Source organism: Labeo rohita, chromosome 5 (assembly GCF_022985175.1).
Source record: "Labeo rohita strain BAU-BD-2019 chromosome 5, IGBB_LRoh.1.0, whole genome shotgun sequence".
Lineage (NCBI taxonomy): Eukaryota > Metazoa > Chordata > Actinopteri > Cypriniformes > Cyprinidae > Labeo > Labeo rohita.
The window spans coordinates 15,749,549-15,771,776 of record NC_066873.1 but is presented as its reverse complement, the minus strand read 5'-3'; the positions used below and the strand labels follow the sequence as shown (position 1 = coordinate 15,771,776).

Genomic DNA, 22,228 nt, shown 5'->3' with positions numbered 1-22,228 from the left:
TTTTTAGAAAATGACAGATCGTTTTACTAGATAAAACCATTATTCCTCGGCTGCGATTGTGTTGTGTGAAACTGCAAACTTTGGACCTACAACTGGCCCACTGGCCACCATTGAAGATGGAGAAAACTCCTGAAATGTTTTCTTTACAAACCTCAATTTCTTTGCGACTGAAGACAAAAAGACATGAGCATCTTGGATCACATGGAGGTGAGTAAATTATCAGGAAATGTTTCTTCTGAAAGAAACATTTACCTTTAACCAGACAGTCCAGCTTTACTTTTTATCCTAATGTGGACAGTTTTTTCTCTTGTTGCAAAATTATTTCTAGAATAGATAGCCTAGCCTACTTTTTTATTTTTATTATTTGTCTTTTTAGTGTTATTTTTCTTTTAAATAAATGCCACTTGATATTTTTGCTATTTGGTTTACCCAAATACTTTGTGCCGCAAAGGATTTATCGAGTGCAGGAATGTTTGAACTTTTATTTTGAAATGAGGGCACTGCTGCCCGGAAACACTAGAGCTCATAATACATACCGTTGGTTTATTTACAAGTGTGAGTGTTTTTAATTTGAAGACTAAAGCTGTCGCTTATGCCAGAGACACGGCTGTATGTTTTTAATAAAGTCAAGTCTTAGCGAAAGTCGGTATTTATTACTTTTCACGAAAAGACACAGCACATGTTAGTCCCAAAAGCAGCAGTGTGGACCTCTGATTGCAAAACTCCTAAGAATCTAACTGAATTAAGGTAAATAAAATACATGCATTTACATAATATGCTAAATGCATTTTTCATGCTGGATCCTGCGCGTCTGTACATGCAAAACAAACGATGATGTATACAGTAATAACGGTATGTTTTACCTTAATGAATGAATGAATGTAGTGAAGCAGCATGCAGTGTGTAAAACTGCCCATCAGTTTGACAGTGGAGATCAATCTGGTGCTGGTGACAGTGACAGCACTAGCGCTCACGACCAGACTATATGGCATTCACTTTCCTAAAGCTGTAGTGTAAGTCTTGGTTTAATTATTATTTTTAGACCTCTTGATTTTGTGGATTGCAATAAATTCACGTATGTGTCGTGTTTACACACTGCTACAGGTTTGATGAAGTTTATTACGGACAGTTCCTGTCTCTGTACATGAAGCAAGTGTTTTTTATTGATGAGAGTGGACCACCTTTTGGCCACATGATACTAGCTTTAGGAGGTGAGAAGATTTTTTATTATGTTTATGAAGCAAACCATTTTATGTATATTTACTAATGCATATTATTTATTTTTGCAGCTTATTTAGGAGGATTTGATGGCAACTTTGTTTGGAACAGAATTGGAGCAGGTGATCGTCTCATACCCCTGCTGAAAAAAAAACGGCTAAAACCAGCCTAGGCTGGTTGGCTGGTCTTAGCTGCTCATAGCTGGTCAGCAGGCTGGTTTTAGAGGGGTTTTGGCCACTTCCAGGCTGGTCTTAGCTGGTCAGGCTGGGAGACCAGCTGGAATGACCAGCTAAAACCAGTTGCTTCCAGTTTAAATCAGCCAACCAGCCTAGGCTGGTTTTAGTTGGGTTTTTTTTTTTCCAGCAGGGACAGGTTTATGTTGGGCTGACAAAGCCAAATAGCTCTTCATGTACAGACCTTCCAGTTTTATTTTCTAACCCAGTTCTGATTCTTCTTCTAGAGGAGTTACAGTATGTTAAACTATTTTAGGGCCACTTGGTAAGAGCATGGACTCCCAATACGTATTGTGTTGCATTTTAAGTCTGGCCCAAAACCATGCATGTAGTACTAAATTAAAGTATTTACAATTGCATTACTCTTACTGATTATTATTTGGGACCATTGTAGAATACACCAGTAACATTCCTGTTTGGAGTCTTCGGGTAATTCCGGCCCTTGCTGGCTCCTTTTGTATACCACTTGCTTATCTTCTGGTGGTGGAGCTCGGATATTCCCATTTCTCAGCATTGGGGGCCTGTGTTCTGCTCCTCATGGGTAAGTGCTTAACATATACTTTGCCTGATCATGTTTTTTTTCCTGCCTGTTAATGTAGGTTAAATACTTTTGTTTCATTTTTACAGAAAACTCCTTGATTGTGCAATCACGCTTCATGCTGCTGGAGTCTGTTTTAATCTTTTTCCTGCTGTTAGCTGTGCTGTCTTACCTCCGCTTCCACAAAGCACAAAACAAGTGAGGATTGTTGGCTAATATCTGTTTTGTCAGTCTCAGATTTGGAGTGTCTCGTCAGACTTCTGTGACTATAATGATATTTACTCTATTACTTCATGGTTTTATATGTGTCATGAGTCCTTATTCTTCTTTCAGTTCATCTTTTAGGTGGTTTTGGCTTGTGATCTGTGGTGTCAGTTGTGCATGTGGAATTGGGTATGTACGGTCATAAAAAAGAAAAAAATTTTTTTTTTTTGGAAGAAAATTATTTTTGTCTCAACATATTACTATGTTGAGACAAACATATTACAACATATTATATTAAGCAGCACTCCGATTTTCTTCAGAAAGTTTAAATAAACAAAGTGCCAAGTAGTTAGGTTTTCTATCATTTGTCTTATTTTTCAGGGTAAAGTACATGGGTATGTTCACATACTTCTTACTGCTAGGCCTGGCGGCTGTACACACCTGGCAACTTATTGGAGATCGAACCTTAAGCCATGTGAGTAGTAGTTACCAAGAATCTATGGGTTTTACAGCACTGTGATTTTGCACATTATGATTTTGTGATCCATGTAAAAAAAGGGTAAAGTAGTGGTGCAGGTTTTGGTTCGCTTCCTGGCTCTTGTGGTGTTACCCGTCATCATGTACCTTGGATTTTTCTACATCCATCTTACCCTGCTGTATCGTAGTGGACCGCATGACCAGATGATGAGCAGTGCTTTTCAAGCAAGTCTAGAGGTACAGATCAGTTTCTTATCCACCTTATTCTCCGGAAGTAAGCCCACGGGCGAGACTTCCAGTTCATTAGCTGCTATAAGGAAATAATGAGACGAATAACAAGTAAATGATAAAACTGTTTGCACTACAAACAGGTGTGTTCATAGTTAAGATAATGCATTAAAATAATATCGAGCAGCAAAACAAGCTGTTTTGTACAGCTAAAAACAGCTGGACGTGGATGATACTGGAAGCCTGACCCGTAAAAATTACAAATGGCAACTTAATGCATTCCTCCTAGTATCTCCTTCATTTCTCCTCTTTCTCCAATAAAGGGCGGCCTAGCGCGGATCACTCAGGGGCAGCCTTTAGATGTCGCATTCGGCTCACAAGTCACTCTTCGCACTGTGTCCAGTAAACCTGTTCCATGTTGGCTTCACTCCCACAAGGCTAATTATCCAATCAGGTGAGACATTAGCACTCTGTCAAAAAGCTGCTAAACGACCACTTCTGCATGCTCATCTTTGCTGTTTATCTCTTCTTAAAGATATGAAAATGGCCGTGGTAGCTCCCACCAGCAGCAGGTGACCTGCTATCCTTTCAAAGACGTCAACAACTGGTGGATTATTAAAGACCCTGGGCGGTAAGTACTTTTACAAGAATAGTTAACTCAAAAATATAAAAAATTGCTGAACATTTACTGACCCTCAGGCCATCTAAGATGTAGATGAGTTTGTTAGTTCATTTGCAACAAATTTGGAGAAATTTTGCAGTACATCTCTTCCTCACCACTGGATCTTCTGCAGTGAATGGGTGCCGTCTAAATGGGAGTACAAAGAGCTGATTAAAAACATCACAATAATCCACACAACATGAGTTCTTCAATTAATGCCTTGTGTAGTGAAAGCTGTGTGCTTATAAAAACATTTTAAAGGATTACTCCACTTCCAGAATAAAACTAGGTTTTTTGATGGAAACATTCCAGGATTTTTTGAATTTTTGGGTGAACTATTCTTTTATAATCATTGCATTGCTAAAAATAATTTTGTGATGTTCGTATGACTCATATGTGGGCTGTAGCTAAATATTTTACTTGAACTGTGTTGTAATTTTAAACCCCAGGCACAGTGTGGTGGTCAGCAGCCCACCCAGACCTGTCAGACATGGCGATATTATTCAGCTGCTGCATGGAATGACCTCTCGCTACCTTAACACGTAATATAATTCCATCAACATTAGATTAGATTAGAAGTTACATTTCATATTAATTTGTTATTATTAACTTGTCAGTTAATTCATATTAATATGCATTTTGGTGAGAGATTTTCATTAATAGGTAATAGTTATAATAAAAATGTTTATAATATGTTTGGTAATCGGTTTAAAATTGTAGTAGCAATAACCTGGCTATGCTTTCCTTTCAAGGCATGATGTTGCAGCACCAATGAGTCCTCATTCACAGGAAGTGACTGGCTACATTGACTTTAATGTTTCTATGCCTGCTCAGAATCTATGGAGAGTGGTAAGATCTAAGACCCATAGGTTTATAATACATGTTCACATTTACTTAAAACATGTTTTATGATGCATCCTGTTTATTTCACTGTAGGACATAGTGAACAGGGAGTCCGATAGAGAGATCTGGAAGACGATTTTATCAGAGGTGCGACTAGTCCACGTGAACACTTCAGCTGTTTTAAAGGTTTGTATAGTAGTATGATTTGTACAACGAAAGAAAAGGCATAATAATATAGTTTCAGAAAAAATGTGTGAGCTTTCTGACCCTGCATATAAACAGAAACACAACTGAATTGATCAAGGCTTTTATGAACATGCGTCGAAGACTGACACGGAAGAGAAGAAATTGTTGATTTAAAGTTGTTATTTTTGTTTTCTTTGCACACAAAAAATGGTTAAACCACTAATGTCACATGGACTATTTTATTGATGTTCTTACTACCTTTCTGGTCCTTAAATGTGGTAGTTGTGTTGCTGTCAATGCAGGGTCAGAAAGCTCTTTAATTTTATCCAAAAATATCTTAATTTGTTCTGAAGATGAATGAAGGTCATATGGGTCACAATTAATTACAGAATTTTAATTTTTGGGTGAACTATCCCTTCTTTTATGCTCCACAGAAGAAAGTCATAAAGCTTTAGAACGACAAGAGGGCTATGACAGAATTTACAATTTTGGGTGGAGTGTCTCTTTAAGAGATTTATTTATATCTGTTCTGTAATGTTTTGCAGCTCAGTGGAGCGTCTCTGCCAGAGTGGGGTTTCAAACAGCTGGAGGTGGTTGGGGATAAGATTTATAAAGGTTACCAGCAGAGTGGCATGTGGAACGTGGAAGAGCATCGTTACGGCAGAAGTATGAAAATTAAGATCTCAGTATGTTTTCATCTTGCTTATGCCTTCTTTCTTTGATTAAACACGCATTTGTACAGGTCAGGAACAGAAGGAAAGGGAGTTGGAGCTGAAATCACCTACCCAGAGTGACATCAAAAGAAACCTCACTTTTATGGCCAAATTTTTTGAGCTGCAGGTGAATATTAAATATTGATCTTGTTCTCATATGTCAATCATCAGAAAAGCCATTCAGAGCTGATGTCAGACACTAAACACATTTAATATATGTTTGAGTAACAGTGGAAGATGCTGACAGTAAAGAATGAAGAGTCTGAGCACAAATATAGTTCATCACCTTTGGAATGGATCACAATGGACACCAACATTGCATACTGGCTTCATCCTTCAAGTAATGTATGTCAGCATCATTCTATTAGTTTTTATTTAATGTCTTTGTGTTTGACAGAATGATAATGGAACTAATCTAATCTTCTCTATTTTTAATACAGGCACAAATTCAGCTGATAGGGAATATTGTTAATTGGTCCATTGCAAACCTTGCGCTGGTTGTTTACTGTCTTATGTTTCTAACCTACTTACTAAGACGGCGGAGGAAAGTTGAAGACGTTCCTCAAGGTATGTGCCTGGAGGTACTGTGAGCAATAATAGTAGAGATGTTTTCTTCACCATCACCATTCATTAACTGTTCCTTTCCCATTTTCTTCTCTGTTAGACTCTTGGGAGCAGCTGGTTTTGGCTGGTGTTGTTTGTTTTGGAGGCTGGGCAGTGAATTACCTGCCATTCTTCCTAATGGAGAAGACTCTGTTTCTGTACCACTATCTTCCAGCGCTCACCTTCAAGATCTTGCAGATACCTATGGTTGTAGAGCACCTGTACATCCATGTATTGAGGTAAGAGCAGTTCAGCATCATTACTCCAGTCTTCTGTGTCACTTCAGAAATTACTTCAGAAATCAGTCTAATATGCTGATTTGCTGCTAAGTTGTGCTGCTTAATATTATTGAGGAAACCATGATACGTATTTGTTCCAGGATTCTTTGATGCGTATTCTTTCCAGCATTCATTTAAAATAGAAATCTTTTTTTTTTGGGTTAAAGGGTTACTCCACCCCAAAATGACAATGTTGTCATTAATCACTTACCCCCATGTCATGCCAAACCTGTAAAAGCTTTGTTTGTCTTCGGAAGGCAATTTAAGATATTTGGATGAAAACCGGGAGAATTTTGGCTGTCCCATTGACTGCCAGGTAAATCACTGTCAAGACCAAAAAAGTATGAAAGGCATCATCAAAATAGTCCATCTGCCATCAGTGTTTCAATTTGAATTTTGTGTAGCGACGACAATACTTTTTGTATGCAAAGAAAATAAAAATGACGACTTTATTCAACAATTCGTCTAATCTGCATCACCGTAGCGCGATTTTGGACAGTATACCCTGTACACAAACAACGTATGCTGTTCGTCAGCTGCGTCATGCGGATACGTTTTCTCTGTTTATTTACACTTTGATTTGAATGAAAACAGCGTATCCCTGTGACGCAGCTGATAGAGAACAGCGTACATGGGATACTATCTAAAATTGCGCTACAGTGATGCAGAAGAAACGAATTGTTGAATAAAGTCATTATTTTTGTTTTCTTTGCGTACAAAAAGTATTCTCATAGCTTCCTAAAATTATGGTTGGACCACTGATGGCCGTTGGACTATTTTGACAATGTCTTTCATACTTTTCTGGGTCTTGACAGTGGTATTTACCTGGCAGTTAATGGGACAGTTTCAAACCTCCCGGTTTTCATGCAAAATATCTTAAATTGTGTTCCAAAGACAAACGAAGCTTTTATGGGTTTGGAACAACATGGGGGTAAGTGATTAATGACAAAATTTTCATTTTGGGGTGAAGTAACCCTTTAATTTAATGCATCCTTGTTGAATAAAAATATAGATTTTTACTACTTACTAACTCAGGACCTTTGAATCGTGGTGTTTATGAATAAAACAAGTAACTTAATCACATGTCTATACTCATATCTGTCTGTCATGCTGTTTCTCAGATCTCCAGCTCAACGGAAAGCATTTGGTGGTGTTATTCTGGCAGTCCTTTGTTCAGTGTACGTGTCCTATCACAACTTGAGTCCTCTGACCTACGGCCAGCCAGCATTATCGTCAGATGAGCTTGCTGCACTGCGCTGGAGAGAGAGCTGGGATATTCTTCTACGAAAACGCTGAAATCTGTTTGTCTCTTGAAGAACGGGAGCTTCAGTAAGTTCACAATGATGTGAAAGCTAAAGCCAAAGCAGCTGGTAGTGCTGTTGGCTTTCCAGAGATCTGTGAAATACGGTTTCTAGGGTTTTGTACCCAACAAAAATGTGAAAAACTACAATGAAAACTCATGCTGCTGAATCTCAAAACTCTAAACCAAAATGACTGTAAAGCATTATTAAGTGCTTAATTTATCATGCTCTTGTGTTTACATATTATTCTATTTGTAAGGCAGTTTTATTGCATTGTTCTAGGGACTTGTTAAACTAATAAGATTGCATTTATTTCAGTTTGTTTTTATTTAATCCTTGCACAACAGTAATCAATGAAACTTGAAAATATGGAATAAACATTTTTATATCAACAAACTTTGTATTAGCCTATCCATAGCAGCCATTATTTTAATCCTTACATGAATCCAGCAACATGGAATAGATAAGCATGTAAATGTTGAGTGGAGCGAGCACAGTTGTTCATTTAAGACGTAGTATTCATTCTCTTTGAGGGTGTTTAATACCTCGGCTTAGACTGTCGGTGTTCATAAATGTCTCACAGTCATTCAGAGGTGAGTGAAGCGAGAGTTTTTAGCTGACTCTGCCAGTGGTCGTACCACTGCTGCAGCTGCCTTTCCTGAGCGTCACATTCTCGCTGGGCTTTAAACAGCTCCTCCTGAACCCTCTGACCATAGTGCTGGGGAAAGAGTAACACATTCAAACAAACAGAACACTTGTGTTATATTTCTAATGTTTGTTCATAATGCAGAGGGGGGGGGGGGTAAAAACTTTTTGAATTTGAAGATCAGGGTAAGTTCAACTTATTTTGTCTTCTGGGAAGCATGTAAGTATTTTCTGTAGCTTTGAAAGGGCTGTACTAAATGAAAATAATGATATTTAGGCAAAATTTGAAAAATGTACACATCCTCATTCTGTTCAAAAGTTTACAACCTCAGCTCTTAATGTACAGTTTTTCCTTTTGGAGCAGTGAGTGTTTGAATCTTCTGTAATAGTTGCATATGAGTCCCTCAGTTGTCCTCAGTGTGAAGAGATGGATCTCAAAACCATACAGTCATTGTTGGAAATCGTTCAAATACACAAAAATGCTGGAAAACTTAAAATTTTGTGGGACCTTAAGTATATTCATGAACAACTATCACTTAACAGTAACAAAAAATACAGCTGTGAAGAATCAAACTTTTGAACATGGTCATTATATAAATTCAACTATTACTTTCTCTTGTGGACTGTATGTAAATGTTTTTTATGTGAAATATCATATTTAGGTCAGTACTAAAAAATGCATTGCATTTTGTATGATCACTCTTATTTTGGTAAAATGATTAACATTTTGCAGATTCTGCAAGGTGTATGTAAACTTTTGACTTCAACTGTACATGGACACGTCGAAGACTGCAGAAGAGAAAAAACAGTTGAATAAAGTCATTATTTTTGTTTTCTTTGCGCACACTAAGTATTCTCGTAGCTTCATGGACTTCACATAGACTATTTTAATGATGTTCTTAATAACTTTCTGGGCCTTGAACGTGTCAGTTGCATTGCTGGCTATGCAGGGTCAGAAAGCTTTTGGATATCAATAATAATATTTTGAATTTGTGTTCCAAACATGAACAAAGCTCTTACTGGTTTGGAACAACATGAGGGTGAGTAATTAATGACAGAATTTTCATTTTTGGGTGAACTATCCCCTTCAGCCTTCAGTGTTTCTGAATGGATGAGCATCTGACGCAGCCACATTTGATCTGTACAGTAGGGGCTTTACTGCTCCAGTAAAGTTTGCTACTGTTGTAAATGCTAGTACAGTTGTTCTATGTTGATCCTATTTTAATAAAGTGCACAAAAGTTGCTCGTGCTCCTATCAGGCATGTTTAAAAAAGAAAAACCTTTATATCCAATTGATTTGAAATGAACTTACCTCATGTACGGCATCTCGCTTCTCAATGGTCTTAAGATGTCCTAGTGTGGTTTTTGCAGTTGTGATGGTGGCTGTTTCCTGAGATTGTTTGTGAAATGACCTGCCATCAGTGGATCCGAAATAACAAATGCCTGACCATGTTCTACAAAACAACACATGCACTTTAGCATTATAACATGTACAATTAACATCCTATATAGGGTAAAAAAAAGAAGTGGTGCTTGAAAGACAGTATTTCCACACCTGCTGCCTTTCTGTATCAGAGTACTGCTCTTGTCTTCCAGCAGAAGATCAGTTTGTGTCTGGCGGATGAGTGTAGTAATCTTCGCTTTCTTTTGTTCAGCATCTGCAGCAAATTGTGTTATGAAGTTAGAATTGTGTGATATAAACTTGCAGTTGTGAGTTATAAAGTCAGAATTGCGAGTTTCTGACTATAATTGCAATTGCATGTTTATATCACAATTCTGAGGAAAAAAGTAATATTTGCGAGTTTATATCTCACAATTCTGGCTTAATTTTATGAAATTCTGAGAAAAAAAGTCAGAATTGTGAGCTTATATTGCAGTTCTGACTTTATTACTCACAATGGTGAGTTTATATCACGCAATTCTGAGAAAAAGGTCAGAATTGTGAGATGTAAACTCAATTGCAAAAACAATTCTGACTTTATTTCTCACATAGTGACATTGTGAGTTCATATCACGCAATTCTAAGAAAAAATGTAGAATTTTTATCTTGCAGTTCTGACTATATAACTCATAATTGTGAGTTCATATCTCACAAATCTAAGAGAAAAAGTCAGAATTGTGAGATGTAAACTCAACTGCGAGTAAAAAAGTCAGAATTACCTTTTTTTATTTTTTATTCAGTGGCGGAAATGGGGTTCCATATGAAAGACCTATTCACACAATTATTTATTTATTTATTTTTTAGCAAACACTTATATCTGACTACCTATTGCCTATAATTATATTCATATTGCTTATAATGTGTCAACACCAACAGTTTGATTGTGAGCATAACAACCCTGTGCTGTGGCACCATATACACTTCCATACATTCATTCATAAACTTACATCCCACTTGAACCTCATGAATGGTTATGAGGTTGTCGAATTGAAAGAGTAAGGCCTCCGCCAACCTGGCAAGGGCAGTGACAAATTCTTCAGCATTTTTAAGAACACAGGCCTGTCCAGAAAAAAAATGTTTTGTGATTTTCAAAAAGCAATAAATGCAGAACAGCGATTACTTGAATGACAATCTGAAGTAGCAAGTCTGTAACCTGAATGTCCTGTCTTTTATTCTGGATGGCTTGTCTGTGCTCTGTCTGTCTCTCTTCCTCAGCCAGCACCAGTTGCTTCAGTTCTGTCTCATAGGCCGGATGGCTCAGACGCACACGCAGCTGACCACTGTGTTCCCTCTGTAGCCACAAAACAACACAAACATGGTGACTACTCACTATGGGTGCATGTATGTATGCAATATTTTGCATATATATGAAGTAGATAATACTATAGTCCTCTTGCATTGTGTCAGTTTAAATGCTTCTTCCTCAGAGTGACTATATGGGAGGAACTTGATAGGTTAGGATGATAGGATAATTTCCTCTGGCCTCACTATTGTTCTGCATTTGTTCTGCATTTGTTCACATACCCTCTTTTGTTCACTCTGCTCCTGAGCCATCTGAAACCGCTGTTGAATTTGTGTCATGTTTCGCGTCAGCTCCTCAAGGTACTGATCTCTTAGTTTAGAAAAAAGCTTCTCTGGTACGTTCGACAGAAACTCCTCAATGGCCTTCAGCTGGAGCTGAAATTCTACACAGAGCGAAAACAGTCACATACTGTCATAAATATTAAAAATGCACACTGTTTTGTCTCACAGTCAGATCTGATATTATTATTATATTATAAAAACATTACATTTTAAACGTCACCTTATTTTCCAAACCTGCATGAGTATTTTTCTTCCAGTAAACATAAAAAAAGATATTTTGACAATTGTGGGGTCATTTCAGTTCAGTTTGGTCAACAACTCTCTTCATAATATCTTCTTGTGTGTTCAGCAGAAGAAAGTAAATGAGTAAATGATGACAGCAACAGTGACCTATGACATCAGACTTACCAAGTGGACAGTATCATCAAACAGTGACATCATCATAAATAAATACATACTGCACTGTAATCGGTCTACTTTTTTTGCAGATAACATTTCGGGTTAACCTTGCAGACAGCTGTTGTGGTAATCATGTGACTGGCTCTGGTAGATAAGAAGTCTTTTGTTTATCTCCTCTGCACACTGATCAAACGTCTCCTGCAGTTGCTCAGGCCGAGTGATAGGGCGGCGCTCTTTCTTCTTATAGAACTCCTGATGGTGACATATACAGAGATTAACACCTTATTTGCTTCATACAAACTGAATGTCTTAATATTTTATATATTCCACAGCACCTCTGCCACCAAGAGGAGAATATCATTGGCTTTCCACAGAATACTGGTGATTGATGCTTTAAAGGGAACACTGAGAAATGCAAAAAATATTCAAAAAAATGTTCAATTAACATGTCAAAAAATATTACATAAAAACAGCCAGCAAATGCACTCACTGACCTGTCCAACTGCTCTTCAGGTTTTGAGCCAAAAATAAGGAACTTCTTATCAAAACGGTTGGGTTTGGAGAACCTCCTTAAATCGAGAGAAATGTTTCAAAGCAATTGTAGAACATTTTGTATCATAAATGCCTAATTTAAATGATCGCTAAATGGAAAGTATGCTAATTAGCTAGTTTTCTTTGTGCTCAGATGTGGTTTTACATTACTATAGTACAATTTTACTATGTTACCGCCTGAGGAGAGACACAGCCACTTCTCTAATGGTATTTCCTAAATCTCTTTCTCTCATGTCATATTTGAAATGCCAAACCTTTGGGCGGTCATTGACTCCACTGACTTTCTACGCAGAGGTTCTATTCCAGACTGACTGGGGCTCTTTCCTGACCTCCAGTCTGATCCAAAAGGAGAGTTTATTCTTGCTGAAAGCAAATCATTTACAATGTTTAGAAGAAACCACAAAAATATAATAATAATGGCACAGCAGTAGAATTCAATGATAAAGACACATAAGCAATCAAACCTGCTGAAGGGCGTCTTTCTATTGAGTCAACATTTGCCTCCTTCAGGTCTTGTGCTTTGCCTACCCTGGTCGCAGGAAACAGACATTATGTACATCATGAGAAGTAGATTACTTCCTCATTTTTTTTGTTTGCATTTTACCTAGACGCAATGTGTTCCTGTTTGAGGGTATTACAAATAGTCGCCCACAACAGAACAAATGACACAAATGGTCTTTTTCCACGAGTCACTTGTCATGTGGACAACTTAATGCTACAACAATGACATCAGTGAACATTTTAAATTTTAAGTACACTGACTTGAGTAGGCCTTTGATAACCCCCACTGCCGCATCATCCAAGAAGGACACTCCAATGCGGCTAGGATGGAGCAGGCCGTCTCCATCTGGACTGCCAGTTTTTTCCTGTATACGGGACCTGGGCCGAGCTGCAACTGCAAAAGCCCCCTGAAATGGAGTTTGTGGTCTAGGGACAGCCATAGAGGAATCCTATAAAAATATATCAGACTATTATCATCCATTTCTATAGTTATTACATTTTGATATAATGATGTGTAATGCCATACCAAGAAGCAGTCAAGGTATTGACACCTCTTCTGTAGTTCCTCCATTAGGGAAGTTGTTAAACTGGTAATCTCCACTACAGTTACAATCTACAAAAAAAATGGTTTTCTGTAGACCAGTATTAGAGTGACAAAATCTCATAATGTATTAGGGCATCTACCTTCTTATCGGGGGTGGGTTGGTCATACTCAGCAGTCATTTCCTTTAAATTAGTCAGCATGCCGTCAATCGCCTTTTTCTGCATGTTACTCTTCAAAGCCTAAGCAGACAAATACAAATTCAACAGATTATGGATGGTGGCGAGAGAGAAGAAATGAAATAAAGAATAAATGATATACTCAAAATACCTCGCCTTTGATCTGGACTCGCGTGTTTGTAAAAATTTGTTGCATTTTTTCAAAAAACTTCAGATCGATTGCGAGAAAACTGAATTTTTCCTCAAACTTCCTGAGTATGTCCTTGGCCTGAGGAAAAATGGATTGTCACTGTTATTTCCTGTCAAATTAATTCTTTAATGTGTGATCGATTTATGAGCTGACAATCTCAACCTGCTCTAGACACTTTGTTTCTCTTTCTTCCATGTCTTGTATTACGGCCCACTCTGCAGAATCAATGCGCTTGTCCATTTTTTCCAGATGTGACTGAAAGACTTCAATTTCTTGGGGTGTAAAACTGCCTCCCTCAGAAAACAGTCTTGAGGAAAAGACAAGAATGAATTTTATGTATCAAATTCACTGCAAAACACTGATAATAACTTATACAGAGAATATCTATGACCAGTGTTTGTGGTGGGGGTGGGGGGTTGGGGGAGTAACGCATTACAAGTAGCTAGTAAAGTAACACAATACTTTTTAATGCAAATCAGCAATAATTAAATGGTAAATAGCACAAATATCCTGCAACTAATGTCTTTGTTGCTGAGTTTCAATTATTAATTTCAGTCATGACTTTAGATAAACATTTGTGCTTCATTTTTTATTGCTAAAGAGCATTGAACTCTCTTCGTGAGACGTGAATTTACTTTGCCTTCACTTTTGGTGTGAAAGGGCTTTTACAATTACCACAAATAGAACTTTTTATATTAAAAACAAACAAGCCAGCCTAGCCCAGATTTGAAAAGTAATGAAAAAGTAACATAACGCATTTCTTTCCATAAAAAGTAACTAAGTAACGTAATTAATGACTTTTTCAGGGAGTGATGCAATATTGCAATGCATTACTTTTAAAAGTAACTTTCCCCAACACTGTGAATGACATACTTGAAAGATCTCATTATCTGAACATTTGCGTCCCTCAGGCCCTCCAATCTGAACTCCGTCTTCTGTCTGAAGTCTCTTTGTAAAGTCTGGATGATACTGATATGCTTGTTCAGGTTGGTTTGAAGTGAGGTACGAAGTTTATTTATCCTGTTAATAAAATGGACAGAATAAGTAGATTGTGTATAAACTGTACATAAATATAGTTTATTAGCATTTATTTACTTTTCAGAACTAGCGGCAATTGTAAAATCTTTCTCTCTATTGTAGATTTGCATTAGGAAGTCTTCAGTCAGTTTATTTTGCTGGATCTGTAACTCCTGTACTTCTGTCCGGCAGTCTTCTAGGACGTCCAGTATACCCTTGCAGTGTCGATCCATGCGTTCTTGATGTAGCACTAGTTCAGCTGGCCAAGTAATGAAGAGAGTTACGAAATGTCAGATTGAAACATTTTACTTCTCTCTTGTGAAAAGAAGTATGCCTTATTGTATTAAATACGCACTTATAGTAATAATGAAATAAAAAGTCCACTTAAGGAAAGTACACTTTCAAAACTGTTACTTAACACACTGTGCACTGATGCAATGATGAAATGAAAATGAAAGGTTTTAACTATGTTTTAAATGATTATGTTTTAATCTGTTGTCATAGAAGCACACTTATTTTGACATGTTGACAAATATACTAAAGCATACTCGTGCTGTTTAATAGTTACTTTTAAAGAAAATATATTTTGAATGTACTAAATTGCAACTTCGTCATTACAAATGCGTAATTACAAATACATTATATTACATTATATATATATGTCACAAAAATTTTAATAGAAATTACATTTCATTTTGGTTTACAATAAATGCTCCTGAGTAAATTTAGCAGCACACTTTAACAAACAAAAAAATAAAAAATAAAAATGTAATAAACATTATTAAACATTACAAAATGTAATAAGACATTATAAACAAATGTCTGAAATCATTACATTCGTATTATTATTATACAAATATATTATTCCCTGTAATAAGTACTCTTTTTTATAAGTATGCTAAACCATACTTGTTTTTCACAAGGGCTGTTACACTACTTCAAATTAGTAAAAGCCAAAATGAAAGTGTTTGGATGTGATGAGGGGACAAACCTGCTCTGACATTGTGAATGTCCATCTCTATTCTTGCGGCACGAGGTTGGTGGAGCTGCAGACGAAGATCCAGCTCAGCTTTCAGTTTTTCCTTCTTGGCTTCCACAACAGTCATCGTGTTATTTAGAGTAATATGAAAGCTCTCTTCCAGATGGCTGAAAAATGTCTGTCTTACACTATGATGGAGCAAAACAACAGAGTTTTATTTTTAATAATATAACTAATTTCTTTTGTTAATCTATGACACCCACTTCTACAGGAACTTAATTTATATATTAAAAAAAAAAAAACTATAATAAAAAAGAAAACAGAAAGAACTGCAAGCAGAAGTAAATTATAAAAAAGAGAACATGGATTTTTTATTGCACAATTTTCTTTTCAGATTCAAATTTCATCACTCAAACTTATAGCTCTAGATATTGTTTTCTTGTACTATGAATAAATAGTGGAACATCACTGTGATCAACCACAGCATTATTTCATTCTATCATTTCCACTGTACACTTACTCTTTCAGCAGTTCAACAATGAGAGCCTTTGGGTACAAAACCAGCTCGGTTTCCTTAAGGTCTGTCTCTTGTTCCTCATTATGGGAAGTGTGAAACCCAAAGCAGTTGTACACATTTCCTTTTGCAGTAGTGAGAGTCTCTTTGGTTTGAGAGATTGAAAATTCTAAAGTCTTACAATCTTGGTCATCCTAAAAAAAAAAAAGAGGAATTAAATATTAAGTAGACACAAAATAAAAGAGGTGAGCTGTTTGTGTCAATACCATCGCACTGGACGGGCTGAATGTTGAGCTTCCTTGTCTGTTGAAATGTGGCTTTTGTGCACCTCTGTGTTTCACCTCAAGTTCTGTCTTCAGTCTTTCATTTTTAATGGTTGTCATGCTTTTACCTGAGTAAACACCACAATGAACATGAAGCAAGGGTGGTTCAGAGGCAACAGAATAATACAGTTTCCAGAGTAGTTAGTTTTTAACTCACCAAGTTTAAGAGAGGGATAAAGTTGGCAAAAATCCTTTGAGTCCTGTAACCAAAAATAACACTATTATAACAATTTTTGTCATTAAACAAACAGAGACAACAGCATTGTTCTGGTTTAATGTATACCTTGCCATAAATCTCTTTGACATTAAAAAATTGGCTGACTGAATGACTGTATGCTTGTAATTCCTGCAATACTAAGGACAGGTAACCCTCCACAGTTTCCACTTCCTCTTTATAGATGTTCATATACCTTAAAGAACAATACAGGAAAAGGATTTACAACAATGCTCAGGTTTTCTTCATTTTGTTGTTTTTTTTTTCCCCTTTTTTGTTTGATCTTTTTATTGTGAAGTCCATGGATCTTAAAGAGATAGTTCACCCAAAAATGAAAATTCTGTCAATAATTACTCACCCTCATGTCGTTTCAAACCTGTAAAACCTTTGTTCATCTTCAGAACACAAATTAAGAAATTTTTGATGAAATCCGAGAGCTTTCTGACCTTGCATAGACAGCAACTGACACATTCCAGGCCCAGAAAGTTAGTAAGCATATCACTGAAATAGTCCATATGACATCAGTGGTTCAACCTTAAAAAATTATTAGCTCACAGATTTCATAAAAAACATCTTCATTTGTGTTCTTATGGGTTTGTAATGTCATGATGGTGAATGATTAATTACAAAATTTTTGGCTGAACTATTCCTTTAATAAACTAAAATCAACAACAACAACAACAAAAAACTCAAAGAAATCTCAATGTGTTACCCATTCTTAACCTCTTCCAAACAGTTTAGTGTCTTCTCTAAGCAGGCTTTCAGAGCTTCTTCTGAGCTTTCCTGCCTGAGTTTGTCCAACATCATATCCAGCTGGGCCTCTTTCCTCTGTCGTATGAGACATTTGACAGCTTATATCCATGTTGAGCAGACACGCCAAGGTGTGAAATGTTACAAAACATTGCAAAAAAAGATGAATATACAAACATTACTTATGAGTAATGTCTTTCAAAAGTATTCTTGCCTGGTTTTCTTGTTCGTGGACTTGACTGAGGGACTCCAGGGAATTTTGTAGCTGCTGTTCTCTGTTCAACATGCCTGCGCAGTGGATCTCCCACAGCTGAGCAGCCCCATTCATCAACTTGAATAAGCACTTGCTGTCATAAGCTGCGGTTTTGGCCAAACGTTCAAAAGCTGTCTGTAAAAAAAAATTGAAGTACTGACATAAAATAAAGACGCAACACATCCATAAATTATGAGGTTATACTCCAGTAGTGGAGAGGTTTAGTTTAAAGCACGGAGGAAAATTAACTTACATCAAGTTTTTCCAAATAGATCTCTGTTTGTGACTGGCACTGGCCAATGAGAGGAAGTATCTCCACGTTAACAATATTTTGTATCTCGTCTGAGGTGAATCCGCATGTGGACACCTCTGTCTGTGTAAAGAGTTGAGAATATTGTTGCATTCCTGTAGTGTTTTGACAATCGAGACAAACAAGAAACGAGTTATTTCTCACCTTAAAGAGATCAACCTCTGCCAAACATACTTGCCAGTTGTTCTCAAAGTTTTTGTGAAGTTTTTCCATTGCGGCAATGTGAATACAATCTGAAGACATTGAGCACAGTCATTGTATTATACTGGATTATACTGGATTACTGTAATGAGAAGCACATTTTCTGACCTATTTGCTTATTGATGACAGACAGTGCTGAATACCATTCTGCAACTGATGCCTTTGAGATTCCTGGAGGTGTCATGTCTCTGGATATAGGACAGAAAATATGAGTAGATGGTACAGAACTTATAAACAACTGAGGGAATAGCGTGTACTAGAAATCAGTTTCATTTCTCACCTAAGAATCTCCAGTGTTTGGATGCGTTTCTCACTCTGTGTTTTCTGATCTGACTTCAAAGTGCTCATTGTATCTTGAATGCTTTTAGGGTTCTTAATGTGAGGGCTGTTCATAAATTCTCTGCAGGAAGAACGTAAATATAGGTATTTTGTAGACCCCTGTATGATATTTGCTTAATCAGCATAAACTCCCATTGAGAACTGTTCGCATCATACATTTCATGTATTTTGTTGGTAAACAACTTTGGATTACTTCCATGGCAAGAAATTGTAACTATTTCTTTATTATCAGACATACTTGAACCGGCTGACTGCGTCATTAAGTTTTATTCTCTTCCAATCTTGGAGCTTTTCCTCCCATCTCTGCCTTTGGAAAATGTCCATCTGCAGATGTTTCTCCATCAAATTCAAACACAGTTTGGCCAAAGCACGTTGATTTGCTAGCAGAGCTTGGTTTATCATCTGTGGAAAACATTGATTCCTGACAAAAGAAAAAACTACCGGAAACATACAAATTCATATATACTACCATGGCTTCATTGTCAATCAGTCTGTGGACATCACATGGCATCAAATAACTGATTTTCTCCAGTTTTGTGGTGGAATTTCTCAGTAATGCTGAAATCTGGGAAAGAGGAACAAATAAGCAGTGTACTAATCTACTGTCTGTGGAAACATAAATTTACATAATATTGACCACATACCATAGTTTTCCTTTCAGATTCATATTTGGAATATATCTCATCTAGCTCTTTAATCCACTTTCTTTTCAAGGAAGATTCATGGCTGACTTTGTTCCAGATCTCATGCATGTCCTTTATAAAACAAAGGATGAATAACAGCTGAGTGATGAATAACAGCTAAAATTAAATTTTTACAATAAGCAAGTATTGTATTTGAAAGTTGGTCTTCACCTCATAGCTGTGTGCTGTCAAATCAGAGATGTTTTCAATCTTCTGCATAAGGCTTTCAATATTGTCATTATGCTCTGACAATCTTAGAAGAATATTGGTTCCTGTCTGTCCAAACAATGGTTCAAAACGCTAAATGCAGAAATATCACAATATAAGGCACGTGAGAGACATAATTAGTAATACTGCAATTGTGATTAAACACTAGATGGATCTACATAATAAAAACATTTTGACACTACATATATAGATGTGTGATACCACACTGATGCTGGAGAGATCTGTCTGCAACTGAGAAACAGCTTCAGTGTGATCCTTTCGCCTTTTCTCCGCAAGGCGATCAATGATGTCTGAGTTTTTTTTCTCTGGAACTACAGACAAAACAGAATCACAATAATAGACTGACCCTTACGACAGATGGCGAAACTGTTTTGTTCATTTTTAGGACATGTATTAGACATACATACATTGTAAACTTAATTTATTTTATGTTATACAGTTTATTTATTATTGAAAAGAAGTCTGGCAAAACTTGCTTATTGAGTTTATTTGTCTTATTGAGTTTCTTTATTGTTTCTTTGATTAAAACTAAACAAATGTTTGCTGAATGAATGTTTGTGTTTTTACACACACTACCATTCAAAGGTTTGAGGTAATTTAATTTTTTTTTTTTTAATTCCCACTCAGTTGATCATGGTAGTTCACTATTAGCTAATCAGCAACTACTATTTTTTTCGTATCTCCCAGAGAACTACTAAGAACTACTATATACATGTTCATAATTAATGTAAATAGTGCAAAACGTATGATTAATTCTAAAGTGAAGATCATGGTAACCCACTAGTAATGACTCAGGTATTACCAAATACTTCAGAGGGAATTACTAATTATTTGGATCCGTATTCTAAAGTGAAGATCATGATAACTCCTTAGTAATGACTGAAGTCATTAAAAACTATTGAGGTTTTTGTAAGGTTCTGGATAGTTATACTTCCAATGGCTTTGGCAACACTTAAGTTGTTTCTAGTGGGTTACCATGATCTTCACTTTAGAATACGGATCCAAATATTTAGTAATTCCTTCTGAAGTATGTAGTAACACTTGAGTCATTACTATCCAAAACCTTACATATACCTCAATAGCTTACCATGATTTCAGTCATTACTAGAGAGTCATCATGATCTTCACTTTAGAATATGGATCCAAAAAAAACAGTAATTCCTTCTGAAGTATTTGGTATTACCTGAGTCATTACTAGTGGGTTAACATGATCTTTACTATACATTTTGCATCATTCACATTAATTATGAACATGTATATAGTAGTTCTTGGTAGTTCTCTGGGAGATATGAAAAAATAGTAGGTACTGATTAGCTAATATTGAACTACCATGTTCAAATGAGCACTATTACTTACTGATTCGTTAATCAGAGTTTCTTGTTAGTCAGTAGTAGTTACTAGAATGTTAATAGTGCATTAGTCATTTGTTCCTGTGTAGTTATTCACTAATGATGGATCTGTATTCTAAAGTGTTACCCTTTTAAGTAGCAAGGACGCATTAACAGTGAAGACATGCATAATGTTACAAAAAATTTCAAATAAAGCTGTTTTTTTTTTAACTTCTATTCATCTAACAATCCTGAAAAAAGTATTATAGTTTTTACTAAAACTAATAAGCAGCTAAATTGATAATAAGATATGCTAGTATGTTGATGGACCAGGAAATGTATATTGGAAAGACTTATGTGACACTGAAGACTTAAGTAATGGCTGCTGAAAATTCAGCATTGTCAACACAGAAATAAAATACACCTTAAAATATTTTCAAATAAAAAATGTTATTTTAATTTAAATGCTATTTTACAATGTTTTACTGTATTTTTGATCAAATAAATGCAGCCTTGGTGAGCATAAGATACTTTTTTATAAACATTTTAAAATATCTTGTATTACAAAAAGATTTACAAAACATTTGTTATCGCTTATTCCTATGTACAGATCACTTCTATGCACTTCCCTTTACACAATTTTGTCTTTTTGGGTAACACTTTATTTTACAGTGTCCTAGTTCCACATGAAATGTTACATGCACTAGTACTAACAGCAAATTATGCATAATTACAGGCAACTAACTCTAAACCAAACCCTAATCCTAACCTGTTATTCATTATTATTACTCTGTACTTATTTGGTGTAATAACACTGTAACAAAAATGTCTTAAGAAAAAAAAGGGGAAACGGGGAAAAAACTGCAAACAGTTCAGTATCACTGATGAGACTTTCAGTTCTCACCAACAGTGTCTGGAAGACCCCAAACCTCCTCACTATCATCCTGGTCCTCACTTCTTTTTCCACCAGAATGAAATGTGTTCCTATCAAAGAGAGTACTTTTATGATTAATGTCTTCACATTAAAATCTAACTCCTTTGAGCACCAGCAGCATACCGTGTGGTGATGTTTAATGTCCCATTGAGCTGCTGTGATGCAGAGTCTGCCGCATCTCCACTGAGCAGACCGTCGTCCTCATCCGCTACGCGCTTCCTCCGCGAGTCAAATAGAGCCAGAGACAACTGAACCTGAGCACAAACGCTCTACTATCAACGCCAAGAGCTGCCTTCAGACCAGTATTTTGCATCAAAAATTATCCACAATACTAAAAACATAAACAATATGTAAAACGCACATTTGTCGTTCAGATACCATGAATACTATTACCTGGGCGTCAAACATCTGCCGGTAAACTTTACCACTGGGAAGCACACGCGTGTCTACCATTGTAGCTACAGAATAATATGCTTATTTCTCAGTCAAAATAAAACTGTATCCAAATCAATGCTAAATTATAGAATAGTTCGTTCATTATAAGAGCTCAAGGAAGCGTTCACTCGGGCCTTGTGAAGCGTTTTCTTGTTGCCATGGCAGCCACGGCAGCCACACAGGTGACGCAAGCGGAGTAAAAAGT

At 36.4% G+C, this 22,228-nt stretch overlaps 2 protein-coding genes across 5 annotated transcripts; one reads left to right on the top strand and one right to left on the bottom strand.

Annotated features, from left to right (window-relative positions):
• The first annotated feature begins 503 nt into the window (after nucleotides 1-503).
• pomt1 (protein-O-mannosyltransferase 1) lies at nucleotides 504-7,868 on the top strand. The gene is made up of 20 exons (XM_051110739.1): nucleotides 504-747; nucleotides 886-1,013; nucleotides 1,105-1,211; nucleotides 1,290-1,340; nucleotides 1,846-1,992; nucleotides 2,079-2,187; nucleotides 2,323-2,382; nucleotides 2,575-2,668; nucleotides 2,752-2,907; nucleotides 3,222-3,352; nucleotides 3,434-3,529; nucleotides 4,009-4,101; nucleotides 4,312-4,408; nucleotides 4,496-4,588; nucleotides 5,134-5,254; nucleotides 5,331-5,428; nucleotides 5,533-5,646; nucleotides 5,742-5,868; nucleotides 5,966-6,143; nucleotides 7,304-7,868. The coding sequence occupies exons 2-20, from the start codon at nucleotides 895-897 to the stop codon at nucleotides 7,476-7,478; spliced, it is 2,166 nt and encodes a 721-aa protein (XP_050966696.1). The 5' UTR covers nucleotides 504-747; nucleotides 886-894; the 3' UTR covers nucleotides 7,479-7,868.
• On the bottom strand, nucleotides 3,540-22,170 carry ccdc180 (coiled-coil domain containing 180). Of its 4 annotated transcripts, XM_051110737.1 has the most exons (38): nucleotides 21,982-22,170; nucleotides 21,712-21,842; nucleotides 21,559-21,638; nucleotides 19,528-19,637; nucleotides 19,270-19,398; nucleotides 19,060-19,170; nucleotides 18,885-18,980; nucleotides 18,654-18,817; nucleotides 18,357-18,476; nucleotides 18,185-18,264; nucleotides 18,020-18,108; nucleotides 17,819-17,938; nucleotides 17,527-17,700; nucleotides 17,275-17,390; nucleotides 16,632-16,758; nucleotides 16,506-16,548; nucleotides 16,292-16,416; nucleotides 16,032-16,219; nucleotides 15,524-15,699; nucleotides 14,611-14,791; nucleotides 14,389-14,535; nucleotides 13,678-13,822; nucleotides 13,477-13,593; nucleotides 13,290-13,388; nucleotides 13,132-13,218; nucleotides 12,867-13,054; nucleotides 12,569-12,633; nucleotides 12,359-12,467; nucleotides 12,047-12,121; nucleotides 11,888-11,957; nucleotides 11,660-11,804; nucleotides 11,094-11,254; nucleotides 10,723-10,860; nucleotides 10,517-10,628; nucleotides 9,684-9,786; nucleotides 9,441-9,582; nucleotides 8,029-8,201; nucleotides 3,540-3,706 (listed from the first exon to the last, which is right to left on the bottom strand). In XM_051110737.1, exons 1-37 carry the CDS (start codon nucleotides 22,039-22,041, stop codon nucleotides 8,067-8,069), a joined length of 4,458 nt encoding a protein of 1,485 aa, XP_050966694.1. In that variant the 5' UTR covers nucleotides 22,042-22,170; the 3' UTR covers nucleotides 3,540-3,706; nucleotides 8,029-8,066. The 4 variants fall into 4 exon arrangements, 3 of the variants coding, with proteins under 3 accessions (XP_050966694.1, XP_050966693.1, XP_050966695.1); XM_051110736.1 differs by lacking the exon at nucleotides 3,540-3,706 and having other exon boundaries at nucleotides 7,973-8,201; XM_051110738.1 differs by lacking the exons at nucleotides 3,540-3,706; nucleotides 21,982-22,170 and having other exon boundaries at nucleotides 7,973-8,201; nucleotides 19,509-19,637; nucleotides 21,712-21,837.
• Nucleotides 22,171-22,228: the final 58 nt, after the last annotated feature.

What these genes read in the sequence shown, in the direction of transcription:
- ccdc180 (XM_051110737.1), bottom strand. Translation starts at nt 22,041, where the DNA reads ATGGTAGACACGCGTGTGCTTCCCAGTGGTAAAGTTTACCGGCAGATG. An exon ending in GGGTCTTCCAGACACTGTTG is followed by an intron (nt 19,638 to 21,558) that starts GTGAGAACTGAA and finishes TTTTGTCTGTAG; the next exon opens with TTCCAGAGAAAAAAAACTCA. An exon ending in ATCTCTCCAGCATCAGTGTG is followed by an intron (nt 19,399 to 19,527) that starts GTATCACACATC and finishes TTCTGCATTTAG; the next exon opens with CGTTTTGAACCATTGTTTGG.
- pomt1 (XM_051110739.1), top strand. Translation starts at nt 895, where the DNA reads ATGCAGTGTGTAAAACTGCCCATCAGTTTGACAGTGGAGATCAATCTG. An exon ending in TTCCACAAAGCACAAAACAA is followed by an intron (nt 2,188 to 2,322) that starts GTGAGGATTGTT and finishes TTCTTCTTTCAG; the next exon opens with TTCATCTTTTAGGTGGTTTT. An exon ending in ACCTCTCGCTACCTTAACAC is followed by an intron (nt 4,102 to 4,311) that starts GTAATATAATTC and finishes TTTCCTTTCAAG; the next exon opens with GCATGATGTTGCAGCACCAA.